This window comes from Dioscorea cayenensis, chromosome 12, assembly GCF_009730915.1.
Source record: "Dioscorea cayenensis subsp. rotundata cultivar TDr96_F1 chromosome 12, TDr96_F1_v2_PseudoChromosome.rev07_lg8_w22 25.fasta, whole genome shotgun sequence".
Taxonomy (NCBI): domain Eukaryota; kingdom Viridiplantae; phylum Streptophyta; class Magnoliopsida; order Dioscoreales; family Dioscoreaceae; genus Dioscorea; species Dioscorea cayenensis.
In genome coordinates this window covers 18,619,888-18,644,512 of record NC_052482.1, presented here as the reverse complement: position 1 = coordinate 18,644,512, position 24,625 = coordinate 18,619,888, and the positions used below count along the sequence as shown (strand labels likewise).

The window sequence follows — 24,625 nt, the reverse complement described above, 5'->3', positions numbered from 1 at the left end:
ATGATGTAATAGTTCTAGAAAAGCAATTTAATTTTGATCATTTCAAATCCTATTATATTATCTTTTTGGTCATTTTCCTGGAAAGCAAAGGTCTTGCCACATTAATTTTTAAATTCATTTATCATGAACATCTTTTTTATCATTTTATTTTTAAATTAAAAGGTTTATGCTTTTACAAACAAAAATATAAATAATAAACATCCAAACAAATAACTTTACTTTTTTCTTTTAAATAAGTCTTTATTTACTCCTTATCTGGAATAACTTTTTGATATTTCAACTTAAAATAAAATCATTTTTTAGCTTTTTATCTATATATCAATTTTATAATTAATTTCAATGAATAAATCATAAGTTTTTAATTAAAAAATAAAGAGAAACATAATTGATTTTTTTTTAAAAAATAAACAAATAAACCACCATGTACTAAAACAAAAGGGATAAATGTACAAAAACAATAAAACAATAGGAAACAAACATCAAAGCTACAATAATTCATCAGGGTTGGAATTTCAAGTAACAACAAAAGAAAAAAAAATAGAACGATTACAACGGCTACATCAAAATAAACATGAAGCGGAAACAAGGACGACGACGACAACACCAACAATAAACAATGTTTTTTTATTAAAAATTAAGTTATTGATTTTAATGTACAAATCATGTTTTTTAAAAAATAAAAAATATAAGTTATTTTCATATTTTATAAACTACTATATCTAATGAAAGTGATTTTATATAAAGGCGAAAATTTTCATAAAAAAATAAATTTATCATTAATCTCTGTCTCCAGGCAATTTGTTTTTAATAAAAAAGGGGATAAATGCAAAAAAGTCAAAAGTAAGTGTGACGTTTTTATGCAAAAACCCCCTGAAATAATCAAAAACTCGTCGTCAACGTTTGCGCGCGCACTTGCTTCTCTTCCTTCGGTCCCAAAACGCAACGCTATTTATGCCCAATTATTTTAATCTCTTTCTTAATTTAATTCCCACAACCGCCACCAAATCACGCAAGCGAGTCAATTGGAAACCCTAATTCCCAAAATTGAATGCGAAGATGTCTCTTTCGATCTCTTCTCTGTCTTCCTCTCCTCCTACTTTCGACCAGGTCATACAAATGCGCCGAATTTCCTTTTCAATGCCGCATCGTTGTCTTCTGGGTGCTGTTTATGCTTTTTTGCCACCTGCTTCGCTTCTGCGACTTCGACTAGTTCTAGTGCGCTCTGTGGACGTTTCTTGGGTTGTGGTTCTTTGATTTTGGGTTTGGGATTGTGGGGTTGAGGAAAAAAATGGGGGTTTTGAGCTTGAGACTTGGTCTACTGGAGGTGATTGTTTGAAATTTCTGACGGGATGGTGGGGCAAGTGGATTTATTGAGTTCTGGGATTGGTTTTCGGCTTTGATCTTTTCAGCTGCTGGGAGGGCCCAAGTTGTTTGTTGAAATTCCTGATTGGGAGTTCAGTTCAAGAGAACATCTTTCTTGGTTCGCAATCTTGGTAATTCAGGATTTTTTGAGTTATCGATTTTGTTTGCCGGCTTTAATCTTTTCAGCTGTTAGGAGGACGCTTGGTGTTTGTTGAAGTTTCTTGGAGGCTGGTTTTGCTTTCAAGAAAGATTTGGAGGAGCCTTCTTGATCGTTTCAGCTGTTGGAAAGGGAAGTTCTTGAGAGGCTGTTGTTTTCAAGAAAGTGTCTTTCTTGAAAATTTGGAGGGCAGCTGAGGGCGAGAAGTAGGAATTTGGGTTGTAATGGAAGGCGGGAGATTTGGTGATGTGATGGATTTGTAGGGTGTGAGGGACTTGTTGTCAGTCTTCTGTTTTGGGAAGTGCTTGGTGTGTTACTTTCACAGTAAGTGTTACCAGCTCTTAATTTATTTTGCTTGAACTATTCTTGTTTCTAAGTTGATTTTTTGTGAATTTCGATGCTAATGGAGATAGTGAATATTGGGCCTCGGTTGGTATACAAACTTTTGTCAATGACTTTACCTTTGAGTCTGGTTGTAAATTATTTGTTTTATCATCTCTGGAGTGATCTCCTGGTCTATTAAGATACTTGGAGGCAAAGTTTACTTATTTCCAAGGTCTTTACTGATTGGCAGTATTGGAAGTAAGGCTGATTTCTAGATTTCAGAGTTTCCTGAGTAGATGGATTTGAGGACACTTACTAAAGTATTTTATGGTTTTTATGTTCATTTTTAGGGCTTAGTTTTGGAGCTTTTGATCCTGATATTATTACTTTATACCATATTGTCAGGTCAAATATCCAATACAGGTGAAGTTATCCCAAATTTTGACGGTATCTTTTTTTTTTTTTATGCTGTCCTTTTGTTTTTGCTTTAGTGCTCTATGCCTTATTGAGACTGATTGGGATGGATCATTACTTTGTTGGTCTTGTTTTTGCTCAACTAAGTGACAGAAATAGACCTGGCTGTTTTATGAATCTTGAGGTTTGAGTCAGGATTTTGAAGTAGATTGGATGTGTTTGATTCCTTAGTGATTGAGTGCCTGATTGGTGCATATGGGTTTGGGCCTATCGTAATGGAATAAGGCGATGCATGTGAGTTGAGGTAATTTGAAGAACTTTTTTTCTTATGATTAACAAGGCTGCCTATGCTTATTCATAGTTTTTAGTGCTGGAATTTTATTGGATATTTGCTAGATTGAGTTAAAGATTTATATTTTTGGAGTATCTAGTTTGGTTTGGAGATTCTGGATGAATTTGAATTTTACGCAGGAACAATGACTTTGTAATGTGTTATAGCAATAAATAGATGGCCGTGATGTGTATGAGTGTATCTACTCATGCTCATCTTTCAAAATATTTGCATTATGTTCTAATTCATATATTCAGTTATCAATATGAAAAAGAAAATGGCCTTATCATCAGTGAATTGAGCCCTAGGTCTGGTGTTTAAAACCAAAAGAAAAGCACACCTTTGCATTTCCTCTTTTGTATTTATTTTATAACATTTTCTGAAGAAAAGCAAATTTGTATTTCAAATGACTCCACTTATGAATTTCTTCACCATGAAAATGCTGCATCTCTGTACCTTTGGAAAGTCATGGAGCATACTTCTAGTTCATAATTGTGCCCTCAGTTTGATTGAACTTGTCAAATTTCTTTGCTCTAGTATAGCTTTAACTTTTAAATGCTTCTTACCTTTTACGATTCTTTAATGTAAAATTTATAAATTAGAAAAATTGGGGCATTGGTGCTGAATGTTTATTGCTAAGTCTCTTCACATTGGTTGACTTTCTTTTATCTTGTGTTCCCTGAATTTTTTTCTTGTTTTATAACCTCTGGTCTAATTGCACCATGAATCCAGTGCGGTCAGTTCTCCTGTTATCTATCTCAGTTCATGCAATGTTTTTCTTTTTTGGTTTAACCTCTGTTTCAAATTCAATGATCACTTGATCTTCCAGTTTGTTCTTTGTTATCACTCACATTGTTTCAAAGTTTGAGTTGTGGCTGCTTGTGCTTTTAACTGACTTATATTTGGCCTAACACATTATTTCATTCATATGGGCACAACCGTCAAACTTGACTCTTTAGTGCAATTTTATGGTCATTCATTCTTTTGATGGTGAACATGCGGTGCATGATTTTCTGTCATTACTGGCCATTCTTGAGGAATATTTCTTTGAGAAAAGTAGCAATTTATACTTGATTTTTATATTAATCCACCTGAAGAATACTACTTAGTGTCCATTTTAGAAGTATCCATTTCTTAGTTCTTGCATGTCTTGAGATTTATTACAGTTCTTTTCTTAAAGTACTTTTTAAAACATGATAGAGTCATGGTGCTATTTCCTTTTTTTTTTCTTTTAAAATAATAAATTTATTATATTTTTGTGGATTTTGCAATTTTTGTCAGGCCAATTACTTTTTTCCTTTCTGAGAAAGTTGTCAACTGCTGCCACCAGAGAACCTACAGGAACAGATATTAGCTGTTGTTTTTGATAATTCCACCTGAGATGACTAGAGCAAAGTCTTTCCTGGCTGAAGTCATTTTTACCATATTGCTTTGTCACTTCTCACAAACTGTTATAGCGGAGGTCACTGCTCCATCTGAAGGTGATTTCTTCTCCTTTTATATTTTTCCCTTCTTAAATCTAGTTTATTTAGATGCTTGTATATATTGAATTATTTAAGTAATGTCTATTAGAGTAACTCATAGTCTCCCTTCAGTAAATTTGGTAAATATGATATGAATATATAAGCATTGATCTCTCATCTATAAGCTTAAGATTTTGGATTGAATTTGGCCTAATTAATAAGCTTGGCTTGCATCTAACACTGTCAATATGTTATTCATGCTATACAATTAGCCAAACCAAATGCTTATCTACATTTTTGTTTGGTGGCTCAGGCACATGTAGAATAGCTTACTGTGTTGAAATAGTAGGGTTATGTTTGACTTGGGAATAACTTGAGATGACCTAAGTTCCTTAACTAAATAGAATATAAGTTGGAGCAGAAGTATATTTTTTTGCACAAAATTTAAATAATTAAATTGATATATTACTACTACTACTAATACTTAATGGATTATTTATTTATTTATTTTTGACACATGCGACAAGTGTTGTCAAGGGTGTGCACTCGGGCCGGGAATTGAATGTTTAGCCCGTGCGCCTTCACATGGTGATGTGGAATGCAGATTGCATGTCCACAACCTGGGGCCTGTTACCACTACTGCATCCAGTGGGATTTGAATTTGGGATTTTTGAATATCACACACCAATGCCTTTCACAGTGTGGTCAATACCGCGGGGCTTTAAACCCCTTGGCATTGATATTATTATCAGTAGTCAATTAATTCGTATTGATCACTAATTTAAACTTATAATCTAAATTGAAAATTATTTTAGTTAATATAAATAAGTCAAAGTTCGATTAACTTAGGGTGAAAGTTTTCCTGCCAATACAAGTTTCAATTTTTAAACCTTTTTCCCAATTTGTTTCAACTTATTTCAACCCTGCTAAACAAATTTATAATATTGGTTATTCTAGTTTTTTGTAAGAAAATTAGGATTGTTTTAGGAATATTATATGGCATTCTCTTCTATATGAATAGAGGTCATTCTTCACTAACTTGAAGCTTTTTCACGTGATGTTCCTTTTGCTGCCTTTAATACAAATTGAAATGAACTAATGATCACCTGCCTCTGCCAGTTAGCATGGTAATTCATAGTGATAACTAAAGATCGTTTCCTGTTCATCTTGTTATGATTGAGGGGTTCATTATATCTCTAAAGAAATGATTTTCTGCACATATCATAACCCCCATTTTGAAGTTTCTGATGTCTATGGTGTTGCACAACCGCAAGCGCACGGTTTTGCCAAGTAGTAAATAAGTATCGATCCCACGAGGACCAAGTATTGATTACCAATCTATTGCAACAATGGGTTATCTAGACAATTGAAATGTAGAAAGTAGGAACAACAATTAGCAGGAAATAAAACACAGTCAAGACTGCAGGAACACAGGGTTGTGGATTATAATTCAGGTTTTGATGAACTTAGGTTTGGGAACTCACCACAAGGTGTAATTGAATGATGTGTTGGATCTAAACTAGATTTGGACAGATCTCTTGAAGGGCAATAATCCTAAGCTACTTGTCACCCTCTTTCAAGAGATAACAAGTTGGTCTTGATCAAAGCTACCTCCTACTTTCGTGGTAGATAAACCCTTCTCAAAATCTTATAAGAACAGTGATTATGAGATAAACCCTCAAGAATTACCTTTCAGTAAGTTCAGGGTGATTTAAGAGGTTCTAAGACCCAAGTTATCCTTTCAATTAACCTAGATCTCTAAGATAGGCAAGTAATGCTTTCACAATTACAAGCTGTGTACTCAAATCAGAAATCAACTCAAGAAATCTACCATTAAGCATAAAAGATCCATACAAAATGTATCAACACATCAAACAAAAAACCACCTTGGGTTAATCCCAAACCTAAGAAGAATTCTACACACACATTATCTCAGTTACAAGGTAAAAATAGGAAGAACAAGAGCATGCCAAACACAGCACAACAGGGCTTAGAGGACTCCCTATGATGGCTACAAGGTTCTGATCTTCAATCTCCAGCCCTTCTCTTCTTCTTCAGCTTCGTTTCAGCCTTCAAAGCTTCCTTTCCTTCTTCTTCCAGCCGCCAGCCCTTTTCCTCTATCTTGCTTCTCCTAAAAACTCTTTTCTGATCTTTTTTATAGCCAAAAGGTGGAAGCTGGGCCCCATACCACTTTATAGTCCACAGGTACTTTTCACCGACCACATGTGAGTTGTGTGCCCTCCAGAAACTAATCCTCAGTCTCCTCAGTCATCTCCAGCATCCTACAATTAAAACAACTAAAAAGAGTAGTTCATACAAAAAGAAAGGAAAAATAATTACAAAGGCTAAGAAGATGCATGATTAATGATGAATTACTAGTTAGATGCATGGTGAAAACAACACCACATTAATGTACAACACATGGTTTTAAGGTTCATGGAGAAAGAAACTTGCAACCACCTGTTTTTTAGTGAGAAATTTGAGCAAATATGGTTTTAATTAGCTGATTGGACACATCAACGGACTGTAACTTGGAAAATTTGGTCCCTGGATAATTATTCTGTTTGATGCAATTGCAAAAACATCACAAGGGCAGAGCCATGTGCTTAAAGAAATTCAGGTTCAAGTCTCTAAAAGTTGCAACTATGCAACCTTGCAACTATGAACTACCATATGTTGTGAATATCCAGGCCATACCTTGGCACGAAATACTAAAATATGCTTATGAACCTACCATTTCCTTTAGCTCATCAGTTTTCTCTTCCTTTTATCTTGAAATATTTTTGTGGTCTTTAAAATAAATAATGAAAAATAAAATTTTGTGAGATTGTGGACATGAAAACCTGAAATTTTACTGCTGTTTCTGCTAGTTCAGAAAATATTCTTCTGTTGAATGTAAGATGCCTATTTCTCCACAAAAATAAAAGGGTTATCCTATTAATTATAATTTACAGTAAAAGTTTGGATATTCATTGTCTGGTATTTTCGTTAAACTATTACGTAAAGTCATGCCAAGAAGAAATGATTGAGAATGTAAATGGTTTTACAAAGTCATTTGTAGGCCTTGCAGGTTGTCATATTGTGGTTTTTGGCATTGAAGACAATTGCCTTTTTCCTTTTCTTAAAATGCAGTTGATGCATTGGGAGCTATCAAGAGCAGATTGATAGATCCTAAAGGTAATCTCAACAATTGGAATTCTGGTGATCCATGTACTTCAAATTGGACGGGGGTTCTTTGCTATAATACAACATCAAGTGATGGATACCTGCATATACAAGAATTGTATGCTTTTGACCTTTGACTTTTACTTATATTTCATACTGAAAGTTCTGAGAATGCCTATGGTACCTTTGGTTTCTTTGTTTTATTCTGCCCGGGGGTTCTTCTATTGTTCTTCCATTGTGCACATGATGAAATTACCTCTTTTGGGGTGGCCTACATCTTTCGAAGCAAAATCTGCAGTCTAAAATCAATTTAGGAGGTGGGCTCAAGGTTGTACAAGTTATCAGCGCAAAGGGCACATGTTCCTATGCACTTGATGTGAACATCAGATATGTGTTGTTCATTTTCTTAATGTATTTCCGTTGTTATAACCATACTTCTTTGAGCGACTACTAGTTACCAGTTCCGTTGCTAATTAAATTAGGGTTTCTCCCCTTGCATGGGATATAATGTCAATTAGTATTCAAATGTATGGATTTCCTTGAACAATGTTTTAGTTAGTTTATTCAGGAAATTTCATCAGGAAACAAACTAGTTCTTGTAGCATTTTCTATTTTGGGCATGTTTCTGGGTGATTATGTTGCAAATGAGGATACTCTTCAGTGAATACAGTTTCCGATGCAGTTTGTTGTCTCTTGGCAGACATGCCATAGAAGGTGCTGTAAAAATGAGGATGGGTTGCATGCTTTTCTTGATGGTTCCTTCATTGTACTCTACATGAGACTCTAGTCATTTCAAGCTTCTGTAATGTAAATGTTTTAATGCTATTAAAAGAAGGAGCTCATGTAACTTCAATTCTGTGACTAACATAGTACCACATTATTATATTCTGTCTGTCCATGGGTTAATATATCTATCTATCTCTAACAATTTTCATCTCTGTTTTCTAGTTATATAAGGAGTTTATTTTTTCCATGCAGGCAGCTGCTAAGAATGAATTTGTCAGGAAATTTAGCGCCTGAACTTGGTCGTTTATCAAAGTTGAAGATATTGTAAGCCATCAATGTTGGTCTAGAAAGAAATTTTATATAAATTTTTTAAACCCCATGTTTGAATTACTCCTTTGCAGTGAAGATTTTATTTATTTATTTATTTATTTATTTGTTTGTTTCTTTCTTTCTCTTTCATCTTGTGGGATAATTTTCTTCCTTCGCTGATAAATTTTCTTATTTGAAGGGATTTCATGTGGAACAAGATAACTGGCAGTATTCCAAAGGAAATTGGCAGCATTACAACCCTTAAACTACTGTAAGTTAAATTTCTAGTACTGGCAAGTACCATATTGAAGAATGAATATGAGAAATAATTCTTTGATCTTTTCCTTTCTTTCACTGAACTCTGTCAATGCGAGTGTGTAGTAGACTTTTTCATTTTTCTTTATAATTCATTTGTACTGCTTGGCAATATTCTTAAATTATTATTAGCTCATGCTCATCAATTCATAGTTCTGAAAGATGTTGAAAATGTACTTTGTTTTCAAGATGCTTTTGTATGTTTACTGATGCTCATCACGTTCATTGTTTGCATTTTTCAGTCTTTTGAATGGTAACCAGCTAAATGGTTCGTTGCCTGATGAGCTTGGTAACCTTCCAAATTTGGATAGAATTCAAATAGACCAGAACCACATATCTGGACAATTGCCCAAGTCATTTGCGAACCTGAATAAAACAAAGCATTTGTAAGTAGGCTTGATTCTCTTTGTTCGTTAATTTATGTGAAGTTAATTTTTCGTTATTTGCCTATTAATCCAATTTTTTCAAATCTCTCCAGCCACATGAACAATAATTCAATAAGCGGTCAGATTCCACCAGAGTTGTCCAGATTGCCTAGTCTTGTTCACTTGTAAGTGAAGAGTTTAACTTTATTGATTGTCCTTCTGCTGTCTGTTTGCTAACAAATGGAACTATGGCAGTCTACTGGACAACAACAACTTATCAGGCCATATACCTGCAGAATTTTCAAAGCTGCCAAAGCTGCTTATTCTGTATGTTCTCTTATCAACTTTAACTAATTTGAATTAAAGCTGCAATATTTCCTTATAATTATCAATTTTACTATTTATTTTGATGCCTTCTCTATTTTTTTTTTTTAATTTTAATTTTGCCTTATATACTCCCTTATTGTTAGGGTCATTCTTAAATTTTATTTTAGTTGGAAAACAATACATGGTTTACATGGCAGGTAATGCAGAAATAAGTATATATGAATTTTCTTGGAATGCAATGACCATATCTTAATTTTCCAGAAAAGTACTATAGGTTTTTGCAGAACAGTTCATGATGGCTAGAATATGATAGTTCTATGTTTCAAGGATAAAATATATTGACTATTCATTTTCACCATTTGTTGGGGCACGTTCCGAAAGTGAATGACCATATAGGTGCTGCTTCTATTGCATGTATCTGGATTGCTTTTTTGCATTATCTTCCAAACTAGATTGCATATGGTTATTTTGTGAGATGCTGATCACATCATGGATCATTTTTATTGTTCCCATTTTCCATTTGTTCTCTGTTTAATAATGTTTTTATGAATTGGGTTTCTGGTAACAGCAGTGTCTGCAAAAGAGAGGGGCACTTTGACTATAACAAATTTAGATGTCTGAATATGGAACAGTATTGATGTATGGGCTAGAAGTCCAATTTCCTTTGTTTCAGTCCATTTTTCTCTCAGACCTGCTGTGGTATATCTAGGTTCTGTCTAAAGTATTCGATAAAGACATGGAAAGTGTGATAGGCTTTATTCTGCATCGAGTTACTGCTCCTTCCTATGTTTCTGTGTAGTTTTTTTGGCCCCGTGACATTTATGTAACAAATATTTGCATCAAATAGTTAATTTTAACTAATCCTTTTTATAATTTGTTTTGCAGCCAGCTTGATAATAATAACTTCAGTGGGACCCAAATTCCTGATTCTTTTGGCAGCATGTCTACACTTTTAAAACTGTGAGCGACTTCTCATATTATATGTTTATTTTAATTTTTGTTAAGGCCAATAAATTGATAGACACATGCAAGTCTCAAATGATTTACTGCAAATACTTCCAGTTAGTAGCTTTCAGGTTGCCCTTAAAATATATGAAAGTTCTTGCATAAGATAAAAGACATGAGCTGACTAAATTCCAACTACCTATATTTTTCCGGTTTTCCTATGAAGTTTAAGAAAATTTTGAGTGGTTTCTTCCAAATGAATGGACCAATAATTTATTCACACATGATGGCACCTTGATCCCTTCTATTTTGTTTTTCTTTTCTTCAGGTTTGCTACTTTATTTTAGCTGTCCTTAGGTGCAGAAACCCATTGCTAATTTTTTTTTAAACTTGTATGATACTAAGGTTGATTGCTGCTGGTCCAGCTTAAAACACACTTTTTGTATGTTGATTTAACACTATTTTCTGGCTAGCTGTGGTGTAATGCATTTCCAAGTGCTGCTGCAACTGACTTGCTAATGCATTTTCTTCTAGTAAGGAATAAGACTGTTATGGCTAATGATTCTTGCAATCATTTGATACTTCTTTTGACCAACAATCTACTAATGGTTGTAGGTTTAAATAATTCATATGTTTATCTGTCATATACTTGCCTCCTGGTGTGTGCACTGTTTTTGACCTAAAAAATAGAGGCCATCTATATAAGAGGGGGCTCATTGATGTGGTGATAAGGTGCTCAATTGCACCATGGTATGGGTTTGAGTTGAGGTATCACCCTCTGCTAATGGGGGTGAGGTTTTATGCTTCTAGCAATCTCCATATACAATGCTGGCAGCAGACTGCTCCACTTGATGCCTTTTTTAAATTTGTATGCATAAAAAATTAATGGTATCCCTTTGATTATGCCAAACCAGAAAGCACGCATTTTAAGTTTGTTGCTGATATCCTTCTTCTTCTTCTTCTTCTTTTTCTTCTTCTTCTTCTTTTGAAGAAGTCTGAGTGTTTTATTTTACCTTAACAGGAGCCTTAGGAACTGCAGCCTGCAAGGACCTATTCCTGATCTCAGTCGAGTTCCTCGACTTGGTTACTTGTAAGTGTAATCACATTTTCTTGATGTACAAGTTTACTAGTGCTCTGTGTGCGCACGCTTGTTTCTAATTTATTTTATTTTATTCTATTCTATTTTATTTTTGAGCACTAATAATGAGATCTAATGGATATGATATTTCAGAGACCTGAGCAGCAATCAATTGACAGGAACCATTCCTTCCAATAAGCTTTCAGATAACATTACGACAATGTATGCAAAGCTTATGATTTAGAGTTTTCTGCTTTGATGCTTACCAATGTGATTTCTTATGTTGTTTGACAAATATTGCAGTTGTGAATTTTGAGATTTTTTTTATTATCTGTTCTCATCATCGCATTTTGTGTAGTGACTTGTCAAATAATCTTCTTAGTGGTCCCATCCCTTCGAACTTCTCTGGCCTTCCTAATCTCCAGCGATTGTAAGCATACTTTTCTATCTTTTTTATAGAGGCAGTATTTACCATCACCAATTTTTTATAATACTTTTGAGCTTTATTTAAACTTATTCACATCAGAAATTCACTTTTGTGCAATTTGGGCTGTTTTTTTAAGTAATGTCTCACATTATGTCCGTGGCAGGTCCCTTGACCACAATCAACTCAATGGTTCTGTTCCATCCACAATCTGGAGGAATATGATTTTTTCCGCAAACAAAAGTCTAATCTTGTGAGATTGTTTATCTTGTACTTGCCAATAATTTTAGTTTTTCAACATTGAATATTCAGTTGACTTTTTTTCCTCAAATTCGCAGGGATTTCCAGAATAATAATCTCACCAACATATCAAATACTCTGAATCCTCCAGCAAATGTTTCTATCTGGTAGACAATTCTTCCACATAGTAATATAACATTATTATTGTTGTTGTTGTTAGCAGTTTGGTATGCAATTCTTTTACTCAGTAGTATAAGATTATTGTTGTCAACAATAGTAGCAGTAGTTTTTTTTGGTCATATAATATTACTTGAATGATGACTAGGATTTATTTGAGATATTAGTTAAGCATACGATATATTCAAGTATTATTTATGACACACGTGCTTTTCCTGAAGAGATATTTCTTTTCTGCATGCTGTATTTTTTTATTTACTCACCTGAAATGCTGTAAATTCATAAGTTACAAATGGTGTCATGGCAGCTGGTTCTTCATTGAAGCTGGTTTTAGTCATGAAGTTTGATTTGCCACGTGAGAAATAGAACAAAAAGTGAAGTTTCAAAGCATATTCTTTTGAATTTCTCTCTATCTCATGTTTGATTGCTGCTATGCATAAAACATTTTGTTTTTTAAAGTTTATGATCAAATCCATCTTCATAATTACACCATAATCTCCATCAATCATCTCCCGTTTCAAGCACGTGATTATCAAAGATAGTCCCGCATCAGTTAATTTAGTGAATATCAATCTAAATATATAAGCCTAGGTCTTTTGTTTTATAAGCTTTTGAATTGGGTCCAGATAATATCTTTGGTTTGCATCTAACATGGCATCAAAGCTTAGTAATTCATTTGATTGTTTTTTTTTGCCATATGGCTGTTTAAAATAGAGTAGCACGTCTTAAGGGAGTGTATTAGAGTAAGTAATATTCCTATATCAATTAATTTTATAATTATGGATCTGAATATGTAAGCCTGGGTCTCTCTCATCCTATTAGCTTAAGCGTTTTGGTGAAATTGGGCCCAAATAATGCTATTGGTTTGCATCTAACAGTGAGCATATTATGCATGAGATTATGACCCATTACAAAATCCTTCTCTAACTTCATCTCACCAGATCTAGGTTTCTGTGTGAATCCTTTATAGTAAAACATTCATAATCATATATATGCAATGGCATTGATCATTAGAATTCCACAAGTTATAATGAGATCCTTATAATCTTTTCTCTTGCAACTTGTCGTTCTTCATGATATATAAATGCTCCTTCATTAATACCTCTTCTTTTCTAATACCATCTTAACTTCACATTTTGATGTTAAATATTCAGGTTATATGGGAATCCAGTGTGCTCAAATGCTAGCCTGCTGAATATATCACAGTTCTGTAATCCTGAAACTAATAACCAGACAGCTGGAAGCTCTTCAAATGTCACACCAAGCTGTCAGCCATGCCCCACAGATGAAGACTATGAATACAATCCATTATCTCCATTATCTTGTTTCTGCTCTCTGCCGCTGCATGTTGGATATCGGTTGAAGAGTCCAGGATTTTCTGATTTTAATCCATATGTTCAGGATTTTGAGGAGTACTTGTCATCTGGTCTTGAACTGCTTTTGTATCAACTGTACATTGACACGTTTAGTTGGGAAGAAGGCCCTCGCCTGGGGATGAACTTGAAGCTTTTCCCAAGTAATGGCAGTAGATTCAATAGCAGTGAGGTCCTGCGAATTAGAGGCATGTTCACAGGATGGTTGATAGGAGATTCAGACCTATACGGACCATATGAACTTATAAATTTTACTCTTGGATCTTATGCAAGTGGTATGTCTTGAATATCATACTTTCATTGCAAATCATCAACACTTACACAGATACCAACCGTTGAACATATATCTAGGCACGATTGATTTATATTTGTTTTAAGCTGTTAAGTAGAGAACCAACAGAAGCCACTACTTGGTCACTGTCCATACTAAGGATTAACTTTTAAAGACATTTATTAGTATCAAGTTGAAAGGAAGCAGTCTTAGTAGTTCAATTTCAGACGAAACACTGCACTATGGTCATCTTGTTAGCTAACGATAAATTAGTCAGATTTATTCAGTTAATTTTTCTGAATTATTTTAATAGATTTTTTTTTTCTGAAGTTTTTAGAGTTCTCATATGCAGAAGCCAGTGCATAAGTTTCTTTTCATCAACCCCAGCTAATAACATTGGCAAAAGCACTGTCCAAGCGGACATTGGATTAATTTTTCAAATTTCTAGTTACACAGTCCTTATGGTTTTTTGTTGTTGACATTTTTGAAAGTTAGTTCCAAATTGGTTTGAAAGGGACAGACTATCTTATCCAACAAAGGCCCCTGTTTGCTGACTGACTTAGCTCTGAAGTCCATCCTTCTGTTTTTTTTTTAATTGATGTAGTGGATGAAATCAGCAAATCTTCTCTCTCTCTCTCTCCCTCTCGCTGTGACTGTATATATATATATATATATATATTTATTCACAAGCATATTAGTTTAGATTTTTGCTGGTGAACCTGTTCCCTTGCCATGATAAGCTACTTACAAGCTTAACATAGATTAATACTCGAGAAATCTGAGACTTATATTTCAGTTTATCATGCTGCGTGCTAAGTGCTTCATGATTCTCCAATAGATCTAAGTTTCTAACCTACTGGCTGATTCTAGTTTGAATGTTAAGATTTAGGTTATCAAATTCCTATTTAAAGGTTATCAGGTTGATACTTTGACTGATATATTTAAAGAAGCATGATGTGGATTTATTTATGTTCAATAAGGTTGTTGCCAGTCTGATTGACAAACAATCAAATCTCTCATAATAATCTCTGGGTGATTGAGTATGTGCAAGAAAAGACCCTAGAATTTATACATATCCTCATGTCATTGAAATACTTTAACAATAAAAATTCCTGTTCATTCTTTCAATTTTTTATGGTTCAAAATGTCTGCTTGAGCTTTGTTAATTTGTTCAAGTCCTCTTGAGCATGAGCAGTACTAGTGACCATTATATGAAGGCATGGACAATCCCTGTGAAGGATTTCATGAGAACTTATTTCACTATGCTGTACAGTTGTGTAAAATGCTTTGCTTTTTTTTGTTTCTTCACCACATCGTAGTCCAAAACAGAAAAATATCTCATGTGACATGGCTTAGTTTCTTGCTCAAAATTATATTACATTTCTTCTAAAGATGGGAACATTACAGTGATCAATATGGGTTTATTTTTCTGCCTCAAGGAGATCACTCATTTGGTTTTCTGGTTCATTTCTGTTACAGTGATTCCAAGTCGTCCAAAATCAGGCTTAGGTGCTGGTGCTGTTGTGGGCATTGTACTTGGAGCAGTTGCTGTTGCCATCACTTTGTCAGTAATTATTACTATGGTTATTATGAAAAGATTCTCGACATATAGTGTGGCTACAAGAAAACGTTCAGGTAAGTTGTTCAATTGTGTTTCAGTGAATCGCAGCCCGCTTCCAGATAAGAAGTAATCAACTGCTTAGGGATATCATATTTCAGAGCATTAAAAAAGTCTTACTGAGAACTCTGAATTGAACACTTCTCTAATGCTATATTTCCCTTCCACCATTCCTTTCAAATTTCTGAATTCTGGCTATATTGGGCATTTCTTCTGATGTGTGTTTCTCTTTCTTCTTTATAGTGTCAAGAATTCCAATCAAAATTGAAGGTGTGAAGAGCTTCACATTTCAAGAGATGTCTCAGGCTACTGACAATTTCAGCAACGCTGCTCAAGTTGGCCAAGGGGGGTATGGGAAGGTCTATAAAGGCATTTTAGCTGATGGAACTGTAGTAGCTATAAAACGTGCACAGGAGGGATCTTTGCAGGGTTCAAAGGAGTTCTTTACAGAAATAGAGTTGTTGTCAAGGTTGCATCACCGCAACCTGGTTTCCCTGCTTGGGTATTGTGATGAAGAAGATGAACAGGTACCATTCTTTCATTTAGCATTTGTGAGTTAATAATAGCTGTAGAAAATGTGCAGTTGCCCACGACCCTTTGATTATTTTATGATATGTTGTAGGAAAGTTTTGATCAAGTTAAACTGAATCTTTTCCGGTGCACTTAATTCAGGCATAATGTTCAGAAACAATTCTCAAGTCTGTATGCTTTTGTTTTGCTAGTCAAGATATAAATTTCCTGACTAGAGTAACTAATAGTCCCACATTGATTAATTTAGTAAATATGAATTTGAGTATCTGAATTTTGGCCTCTCATTCTATCAACTTGCTCTTTAGACTGAATTAGGCCCAAATAATATGAGTGGTTTGTATCTAATATAGTGCCAAAGCTTGGTATTTTAATTCATTTGCAACGTGGTTATTTAAAATACACTAGCACATATTAAGGGAGTGTATTAGCGTAACTAATAGTCCCACTTCAATTGATTTGTTAAATATGAATTTGAGTTTATAAACCTTGGTATTTTAATTCGTTTGCAATGTTTGGTTTGCATCTAACACCAACTACTTGGTTTCTTTTATAATGGATGATCTCTTAATAATTATCATCCAGTATGTTGCCTTTCAATACACATACTTTTTGTTTGTGGCCATGGATCAATTGTCCTTGCAAAGCCTTGTTTTTTCATTTTACTGCCAGATGGAGTTATGCATGCAAATGTTCTAAAGTTTTCTATGTGATTACTGGCAATATGCACATTCAAGCAGTCTTGGTCCCTTGCAGCTAAAAATTCTACACTGAATTTGCATTTTCTTGGTGTCCTCTTTATTGCAGATGCTGGTCTATGAGTTTATGCCAAATTTGACTCTGCGTGATCATCTTTCTTGTAAGTGCCACATGGTTCTGCTTTAGTTTATGAGTTTACTTGCAACTTAATAGAATATTAATGTTGATATGAGTTCACATGCAATTCTAATTTTTTTAATTCTCAAGGAAGGAATTGGCAAAGGTTATGTGCCTTGGAGGTTTCTTCTTTATTTGTTTTAAGTTTTTACATTTTTGTGGAGTTTTGTGTTCTTTATAAGATGTTCTGATGAATTTTCTCTCTTGTTATCAGCTAAATCTAAAAACGGACCTTTGAGCTTCTCTTTGAGGTTGCGCATCGCATTAGGATCTTCCAGAGGCATTCTCTATCTACATACAGAAGCTGATCCACCTATCTTCCACCGGGACATCAAAGCCAGTAATATTTTGCTGGATGCCAAATTTATTGCTAAAGTTGCTGACTTTGGTCTCTCCCGTCTTGCACCTCTTCCCGAAGGTGAAGGAACTGTTCCTGGTTATGTGTCAACTGTGGTGAAGGGCACTCCAGTAAGTATTATTTTAGATTTCCATTTTTTCCTTTCACCAACCCCCTCACTATAGTCTCTCCTCATTAATGCTTATATATTTTAGTAAGTCAATTGAAACTACCTTAAGTTATCAAGGCACCCATAAGTCATAAGTTCTTGAATCAATATGTGGAATCTAGCAGGATTTTGTGATCACAAACTGGCCAAATGCTAATCAAAGTGCTCCATTATTAGCACCAAAATTATCCTTACTCTGTCATCAGTGAACTCTGGTGAATGTATTTATATATATACTACTAACTAAGCAATAAGCATCCTTAGTTCTAATTTGTTTGGTATTTGAATTATGAAACAGAAATTAGAAAACCTTAGACTAGTTAACTCAATCTACTTGCCTTTTGAGTTGACTTTGAGTCTTTTATCGGTCTAGTTGTACAACATGGATCTCTAGACACTTCACCTTAACTTTTTTTTCTTTTCAATTCCTACATAATTTCCTGCTGATATCTTCGATACTCTTTCAGGGCTACCTTGATCCAGAGTACTTCCTAACTCATAAGCTAACCGATAAAAGTGATGTATATAGTCTTGGAGTGGTGTTCTTAGAGCTATTGACAGGAATGCAGCCTATTTCACATGGAAAAAACATTGTCCGAGAGGTACGCTGCTCTTTGAGCTTTCTAAGTTTACATTTTCACATGTGATAAGGATCTAAAAAAGATTTATCATTATTCCTTGTTTTCAAATTCAGATAATGGTGGCCTATCAATCTGGGATGGTGTTTTCGGTCATTGACAATCGGATGGGATCTTATCCTTCAGAATGCATTGAGAAATTTGTCGCATTGGCTCTCAGATGTTGCCAGGATGAGACAGAGAGGCGGCCTGCAATGTCGGAAGTGGTCAGGGAGCTCGAGAGCATTTGGCGGATGACACCGGAATCTGATTCCGTGCCATCGGAATCTATGGTCACTGATTCTGTTAAAAAATCTACTCCGACTTCAACATCCATGGAAACAAATACATATATCTCAACGACCGATGTATCTGGCAGTGACCTGCTTAGCGGCGCAATGCCTACCATTACTCCTCGATGATTCAATCCATTGTGTGTTCTTCAAGAGCAGTTGTGTGTCAAATTAGTGGTTTTGAATCAAGGACGTGGTTTTTGCTTTTTCATTTGAGACATATTATTATTGATTTTGCTTCAGGCTTGTGCGTATGTGATTCTCTTGTCAAGAGATATGTACTCAAGTAGTGATGCTATTCCATCTCGAATGGGAAAACCTACTTAACAGTTGTACATAGGTTTGATTATCTGATTTTATTATTATTATTATTATTATGATGTCTTTTAGCTTAATTTCATTCATGGTTGGGTTTTTTTCCACAAGGTGGAGTTCGTACACACCTAAATCCTCAATCATAGAGAGTTAGATCGGCCGATCTACTTGTGTAGAGTTAAATCACATTATCACACTCTATTGTGGGTAATGGTTATATATGATACCATCTAAAAAGTTGAAATTGTCAGAGTTTTTAAAATTTGCTCACAAACTTTTTGTTAGCGGTGAGATGATGAATATATATGTATATATATTATTATTGTTTTTTAAAAATGACAAGTATTGTTAAAGAAATAAATATGTATGGCGGTGTATTAATAACGGTAGTTTAATGATTTTCTAAAAATTTATTATATAAATCAAACTAACATGTGGGACAGTGAAGGCTTACCACACTGCATGAATAAGAACATAAACAGGGGATTGAGATTCCGTTTTTACCATGGACTGCCTAATATTGTGGATTTATTTTTTTATCATATCCATTAATTTGATACAATGTCCCATGTAAGAATAAAAAAAAAATCATTTTAAAAGCTTCTATTTTTTTTAATAAAAACATTAAAAAACATATATGACGGTCCCATAACCATTCTAATTTCTACACTTCCGCACTCAAGGTGACACAAAAGTTGAAATATTATAATAATACCTTTATAAATTTTTTTTAAAAAAATACAAGTATACCGTTATGTCGCCGCGCTCATACTAGTACAACAAAAACTGAGCTTTCAAGGTAAAAATAAAAAAAATAAAAAAAATTCAAAATTTCGTATTTTATTATTTAGAAATTTTGATAATTGGAACGGGCCCATCTTGAAAACGAGGGCATTCCAACCGCTTTTGCAACGGCCTACTTCTTGAAAACTAGGGTTTTTCTGAATCGCTATATATAGAAGGAGCCCTCCCCACCCATTCTTGGGGTTTTCGCCGTGGTTCATCCATTGCTCCTGCGATCTCGTCGCCATATGTAGAAGTATGCAGCTTTTTATCTCAACTTCCCTCGATTATGGTTCCCGTTTCGATTTCTCATTCTCTTTCGTTTTCATTGTTGTTGTTGTTGTTGTTGTTGTTGTTGTTGTGTAGGGTTTAGGGTTTAGGCTGGTGTGTGTGTGTGTGTGTGTTTTTTGTTTTAAATGTTGTGTTTGTTGGTATGAGAAATCACAAGTTTTTGTCTGATTTTTTCATTTTCATGAGTTTATGATTGTTACCTTTTGTTAGTGCTGAGATCACATGGCTGGTAGAACTTTTTTCCTTTGGGTAAATCTAGTTTTAGCTTTAAATTAGATTTAGCATTGGAAAATCATCTTATAGTTTACCTATGACAATCGATTTCGAATAAGCATTGAACTTTTAGGGTTTTTTTTTTAATTATTATTATTATTAAGTTATGGAAACTATTGTAATATTAGGTTCCTATATGTTTTAAAATTGCTATTCTGTTGATGCAACCCTGCTAGTGTTATATTAGCATTTGGTGGGAACTTCTCAGATTTATAGTTGTAAAGAAGGGGAAAAAATGTTTTTGGAATGGAACTCTTTGATTTTTTTTTTATTTTTTTTTTTTTTTTTATTTTTTTTTTTTATTGGGAAAATTTTGGACCAGATTTATTAGTTTTTTCCATGGATAAAATTTTTATATGGAAAAGTAGTACACTGGTTAGTATGTCCGTACTAATTAGTGAAATAAGTCTTATTCTCTATGTTATGTGTGGCACATGCTATGCAATGATTATGGTATTGGTGTCTTAGATTTGTATTAATTTATTAGAATTATATATGTATTTTGTTGTATGAGAAGATTTGATGAACTGATTGGGGCAATGGTGAAATTAGTTGGATAGCTTGTGTTGTAGCTTTTAGTTTCAAGAGAGTTATGCTTTTAGGATTTACCTTCGGAGACATTTAAATTTAGTGGTGATTTTAATGTGCAGGACCTGCAAGATGCTATCGTCAAATCAAGAATAAGCCGTACCCAAAATCCCGTTATTGTCGTGGTGTTCCCGATCCAAAGATTAGGATCTATGATGTCGGGATGAAGAAGAAGGGAGTTGATGAGTTTCCTTTCTGTGTTCATTTGGTCAGTTGGGAGAAGGAGAATGTTTCCAGTGAGGCACTTGAGGCTGCTCGCATTGCGTGCAACAAATACATGACCAAGTTTGCTGGAAAGGATGCTTTCCATCTAAGAGTTAGAGTTCATCCTTTCCATGTCTTGCGCATCAATAAGATGCTTTCATGTGCCGGAGCGGATAGGCTTCAGACTGGAATGAGAGGTGCTTTTGGAAAGCCTCTAGGAACTTGTGCTAGAGTGAGCATTGGTCAGGTCCTTCTGTCTGTTCGTTGCAAAGATAGCAATGGCAACAGTGCTCAAGAAGCCCTGCGTCGTGCCAAGTTCAAGTTCCGCTAAAAATTCATGAATCTATGTACATAATGTTTGATTTTGATTAACCTGTTGCTGAATCTCCATCTACATGAACAATAGCTTGAGTTGGTCTCCCTTTAAAGATAAATGACATGAATATCGTCATTTTCAGGGGCTTCACCAAATTTAGCCGCACTGACTACATGAAGTGGAAGAGTGAGAACAGAATTGTACCTGATGGTGTTAATGCAAAGGTTAGTTTTGAATCTTCAATGTAAATTGCCCTTTTATGGCAGGCCATCATTTTGGTTTCCTTGATGAGTAACTTGTTTCTCCTATAGGGAGCCATATTTAGGATTCTGAATATGGTAGGGGTACTAGATATGTAATACATGCATTGTATTGGATCCTCTATTAGAAGATGATTACTTAAATTAAGGCAAATGTTGATGTGACAACTCAAAGATTCATGTTGACCTCAGATTGAACATGACTTTAGGCAAATGTTGTGTATGCGCATTCTTTACCGTTCCCTATCTAACCAGGATTCTTCTAAGCTCTAGTTTAAGACGACTTCAGGATCCTTGTAACTTAGTTAAGTGCTGTACATATGTTACATGTGTGTTGTTGTATCATGGCCCTCATTAAAAGCCTAGTGCTTGTGTTAATGCAAATGTTCATATGTTCATTTAATAATTTTCATTCATGCTATTAATAACAAAATGGTGCCACAAATAAACTGTTCCTTAAGCATGCTCCATGAAGGATCATATTATCTAAAGCCACAACCTTGCTTTAATTCAGTTGCTGTGTATGATGCTTGAGTTTTTGAAATTATGCACACCATGCTGTCCATATGTATGATAGTCATTTTGTATTAATGGTGCTATTATTCAGAATATCAACATTTTCTTCTTGGCTTTCACTTACCACCACATGTTAATCTATTATACTCCGTTTATTGTACACTTGGGATCTTGCTACTTTAGCTGTGTTTTTACATTCTTCTCATCCCTTGCATTGAAAATGCACAACAATGATTAGTTTTGTGTGCTTAGGCTTTTCGAAAGCAATGTTATCATAAATTACTGATCTGGTCTATTGTTTCAGCTTCTTGGATGCCATGGGCCACTGGAGAAACGACATTCTGGGCAAGCATTCCTCTCTGCAACAACAGCTGCTTAAAATCTCACCATTCGAGAAAACAGAGACTTGAAACACTTAGCTCTTGATCAATGTTAGCTTTTTTTATTTGTTATTGATGTCAGGATTCTATTCTTGTCTTCTAGTTTTGTCAGTTTGCTCTCTCTGGCTTCATACTAAAGTTTTTTCCAAGTTGATATAGTTTTTGGTTATGTTCATCAAGGGGAACTTAAACTATCCCGGATACAGATCTCATGAATTTTTGGACCAGTGACCGCTTTTTCCTCCACTTTTGTGCTTAAGATGGATGTCTGTAATATTGATATCCTTTGAAACAGCTTTACACATATCATAAATTGTAAGACCAGCTACCGTAACTGCAGTCATTGCTTCCATCTCCACACCGGTTTTTCCTGTTGTTGTAGCTTCCCCTTCTATATTCACACTATAGTCTCTCTCATTCAGAGTTAGATCAAGCTGAACATGAGCGAGGCCGATGTTATGACAGAGTGGGATGAGGTTGCTAGTCTGCTTTGCTACACTAATTCCAGCTATCTTTGCAACAGTGAAAACATCTCCTTTGGCAATCTGATTGGCTACAACCATATCAAATGCTTTCTTTCCCAATAGAACTCTGCAACCAGCCACAACCACTCTTTTGCTGTCAGCTTTGGAAGAGATGTCGACCATACTGGCTTGCCCACAGATATCAACATGAGAAAGGCTTTGCTGGCTTTCATCTAATCTAGAAGTAGTAACTTGAGATTCTTGGGTTCTTGATGTTGAGTCCATGACACTGGACGAAGGAGTTTCACCGAAGATTAATTCCATCTCCTGCAATATTGATTTCGTGTGGCATGAAATAAAATTGTGTGCTTGAGTTATATAGTGAATTTATACCAAACTTTAAACTAGCTAGAACTAACAGGTTTACTTTGTATGACAGTGCAAACTTCAAACAAATAATTACTTCAAATTTATATGACTCTCATCAGCAAATGTGTTACCATATCTCTAGTTAGCTATATAAAGGGTGCATCTTTTGCAAATGGAGAAGTTACTGGTTCAAATCCGGCATGTGGCATCCAATTTGGGGGACATGAAAGGATCAATAAAATAATCAAGATAACTAAGCCTTGAGCCACCAAGCAGAATCTTAAACATATTGCCAATAATCCAACATGAATGTTTTCAATGAAGTATGATATATCCAGTTACAAATTAGAATAATTGGAAAACTCCAACTTTGAAACAGGGGATTATATGACTCCCAGAGCATAGAAGCATCTTTGGTAGGGATACATGGGATTTTAAAAGTAGTCTTATCCACTATTTCTCTCTTTTGGTTTGTATCGTCTTAATTTATTTTAACAATTCTAATTCTTCTAGTTTTCTTAGGTAGCCTTCAAATCTTTTTATTTGGTTTTTGTATTTATAAATTCCAACAACCATCTAGGAATTACACAGTTTCTTACTTCTTTTAGCATCAAATAGACGAGTAACAGATATTAATTTTTTTTAAAAAAAACTCATAGCAGTCACACAGATTTCTTTTCTGTGAGAGACCAGCCCATCTCAGTGAGATCCAGAACATAACTCATCACAATCCAACTATTGTTTTGCTTAGTCGGCTATTAATTTGCATTCTCTTAGAGTCGAACCCACGACTTAAGCCTTTTGTCTTACTTAATTCGCACTCTCTCGGAGTCGAACCTGCAAGTTCGACTTCGAGAGAGTGTGAATTAATGGCCGACTAAGCAAAGCTTGTGACGTATTCTGAGTCTCACTTGACAACTAACATAAGATAAATTCTTCTTAGAAAAACAAAAATCACATCTATAACAGATAATCTAGTATCTCCTTCCAAATGATTTCATCTTCAATTTGAATGCTGTGCGTATTGAGAAAAATTTTAAGAAAAATTATAACAGTAGCTTGTTAATTGAAAAAAAAAAACGAGATAATCAAACAAACAAATCAACCAGAAATAACAATGATGTAATCACCCTAATCCAGCATATTCAAAATAACTAAACAAAAACAATAACAAAAAATATATACCTTATTTAGCTCAGCAACAGCATGATCAAAGGCATTGTTACTGAAAAATCTTTTCCCAACAAAATAAGTAAATCTAGGTCTTCTTAGAAGCATTGCAAGCATGAAAACTATCAGACACGGGTTGTGAGATTGAGATAAGGAGAGAAAACCAAAGAGAAAGCCGCAACGAGAAATTGAGGGAAAATAAGGCAAGTGGCATAATTAGGGTTTGGGTTTGCGTGGTAGGGAATAAGCAGTATTTTTTTTTCCAATAAAACACATTATAAACCTTGTTTTTAAAGAGTCTTAAGTATTTAATTAAATACATTTAATAATTAATTTTGAAAAAAATAAAAAATAAAACAGAATTAGTTGAAAAGATTTAATTTTGATTATTAATTTAAACAAAGGCATTTTAAAATATTTAATTTTAATTTAACATGGATTATTAATCAAAATTTAATTTTAGTCCGTAAAAGCGTCTTATAACTGTGTCAG

At 34.5% G+C, this 24,625-nt stretch overlaps 3 protein-coding genes across 5 annotated transcripts; 2 read left to right on the top strand and 1 right to left on the bottom strand.

Moving 5' to 3' along the window:
* The first annotated feature begins 1,019 nt into the window (after nt 1-1,019).
* LOC120273544 (probable LRR receptor-like serine/threonine-protein kinase At1g06840) lies at nt 1,020-18,539 on the top strand. Of its 3 annotated transcripts, none has more exons than XM_039280174.1 (22): nt 1,020-1,480; nt 1,556-1,843; nt 3,870-4,069; nt 7,184-7,334; nt 8,195-8,266; nt 8,451-8,522; nt 8,809-8,952; nt 9,045-9,116; nt 9,187-9,258; nt 10,144-10,218; nt 11,225-11,293; nt 11,435-11,503; nt 11,640-11,711; nt 11,872-11,958; nt 12,044-12,112; nt 13,277-13,770; nt 15,246-15,401; nt 15,628-15,911; nt 16,720-16,771; nt 17,003-17,256; nt 17,762-17,896; nt 17,989-18,539. In XM_039280174.1, the coding sequence occupies exons 3-22, from the start codon at nt 3,970-3,972 to the stop codon at nt 18,331-18,333; spliced, it is 2,844 nt and encodes a 947-aa protein (XP_039136108.1). In that variant the 5' UTR covers nt 1,020-1,480; nt 1,556-1,843; nt 3,870-3,969; the 3' UTR covers nt 18,334-18,539. The 3 variants fall into 3 exon arrangements, with proteins under 3 accessions (XP_039136108.1, XP_039136107.1, XP_039136109.1); XM_039280173.1 differs by having other exon boundaries at nt 1,020-1,493; XM_039280175.1 differs by lacking the exons at nt 1,020-1,480; nt 1,556-1,843 and adding an exon at nt 2,450-2,561.
* A 902-nt stretch (nt 18,540-19,441) lies between these two features.
* On the top strand, nt 19,442-22,331 carry LOC120273594 (60S ribosomal protein L10-like). Its single transcript, XM_039280255.1, has 4 exons — nt 19,442-19,558; nt 20,517-20,979; nt 21,117-21,198; nt 22,055-22,331. The coding sequence occupies exons 2-4, from the start codon at nt 20,618-20,620 to the stop codon at nt 22,127-22,129; spliced, it is 519 nt and encodes a 172-aa protein (XP_039136189.1). The 5' UTR covers nt 19,442-19,558; nt 20,517-20,617; the 3' UTR covers nt 22,130-22,331.
* Nucleotides 22,314-24,332, bottom strand: LOC120273593 (cyclic pyranopterin monophosphate synthase, mitochondrial-like). The gene is made up of 2 exons (XM_039280254.1): nt 24,149-24,332; nt 22,314-22,921 (listed from the first exon to the last, which is right to left on the bottom strand). Exons 1-2 carry the CDS (start codon nt 24,248-24,250, stop codon nt 22,340-22,342), a joined length of 684 nt encoding a protein of 227 aa, XP_039136188.1. The 5' UTR covers nt 24,251-24,332; the 3' UTR covers nt 22,314-22,339.
* Nucleotides 24,333-24,625: the final 293 nt, after the last annotated feature.

Excerpts from the sequence above, each read along its gene's own strand:
- LOC120273544 (XM_039280174.1), top strand. The coding sequence starts at position 3,970 with ATGACTAGAGCAAAGTCTTTCCTGGCTGAAGTCATTTTTACCATATTG. Across the intron at positions 9,117-9,186 it reads TTGCCTAGTCTTGTTCACTT|TCTACTGGACAACAACAACT; the intron begins GTAAGTGAAGAG and ends GAACTATGGCAG. Across the intron at positions 10,219-11,224 it reads ATGTCTACACTTTTAAAACT|GAGCCTTAGGAACTGCAGCC; the intron begins GTGAGCGACTTC and ends TTACCTTAACAG.
- LOC120273594 (XM_039280255.1), top strand. The coding sequence starts at position 20,618 with ATGAAGAAGAAGGGAGTTGATGAGTTTCCTTTCTGTGTTCATTTGGTC. Across the intron at positions 20,980-21,116 it reads CTGCGTCGTGCCAAGTTCAA|GGGCTTCACCAAATTTAGCC; the intron begins GTTCCGCTAAAA and ends CGTCATTTTCAG. Across the intron at positions 21,199-22,054 it reads CTGATGGTGTTAATGCAAAG|CTTCTTGGATGCCATGGGCC; the intron begins GTTAGTTTTGAA and ends CTATTGTTTCAG.
- LOC120273593 (XM_039280254.1), bottom strand. The coding sequence starts at position 24,250 with ATGCTTGCAATGCTTCTAAGAAGACCTAGATTTACTTATTTTGTTGGG. Across the intron at positions 22,922-24,148 it reads CTGTTGCTGAGCTAAATAAG|GAGATGGAATTAATCTTCGG; the intron begins GTATATATTTTT and ends TCAATATTGCAG.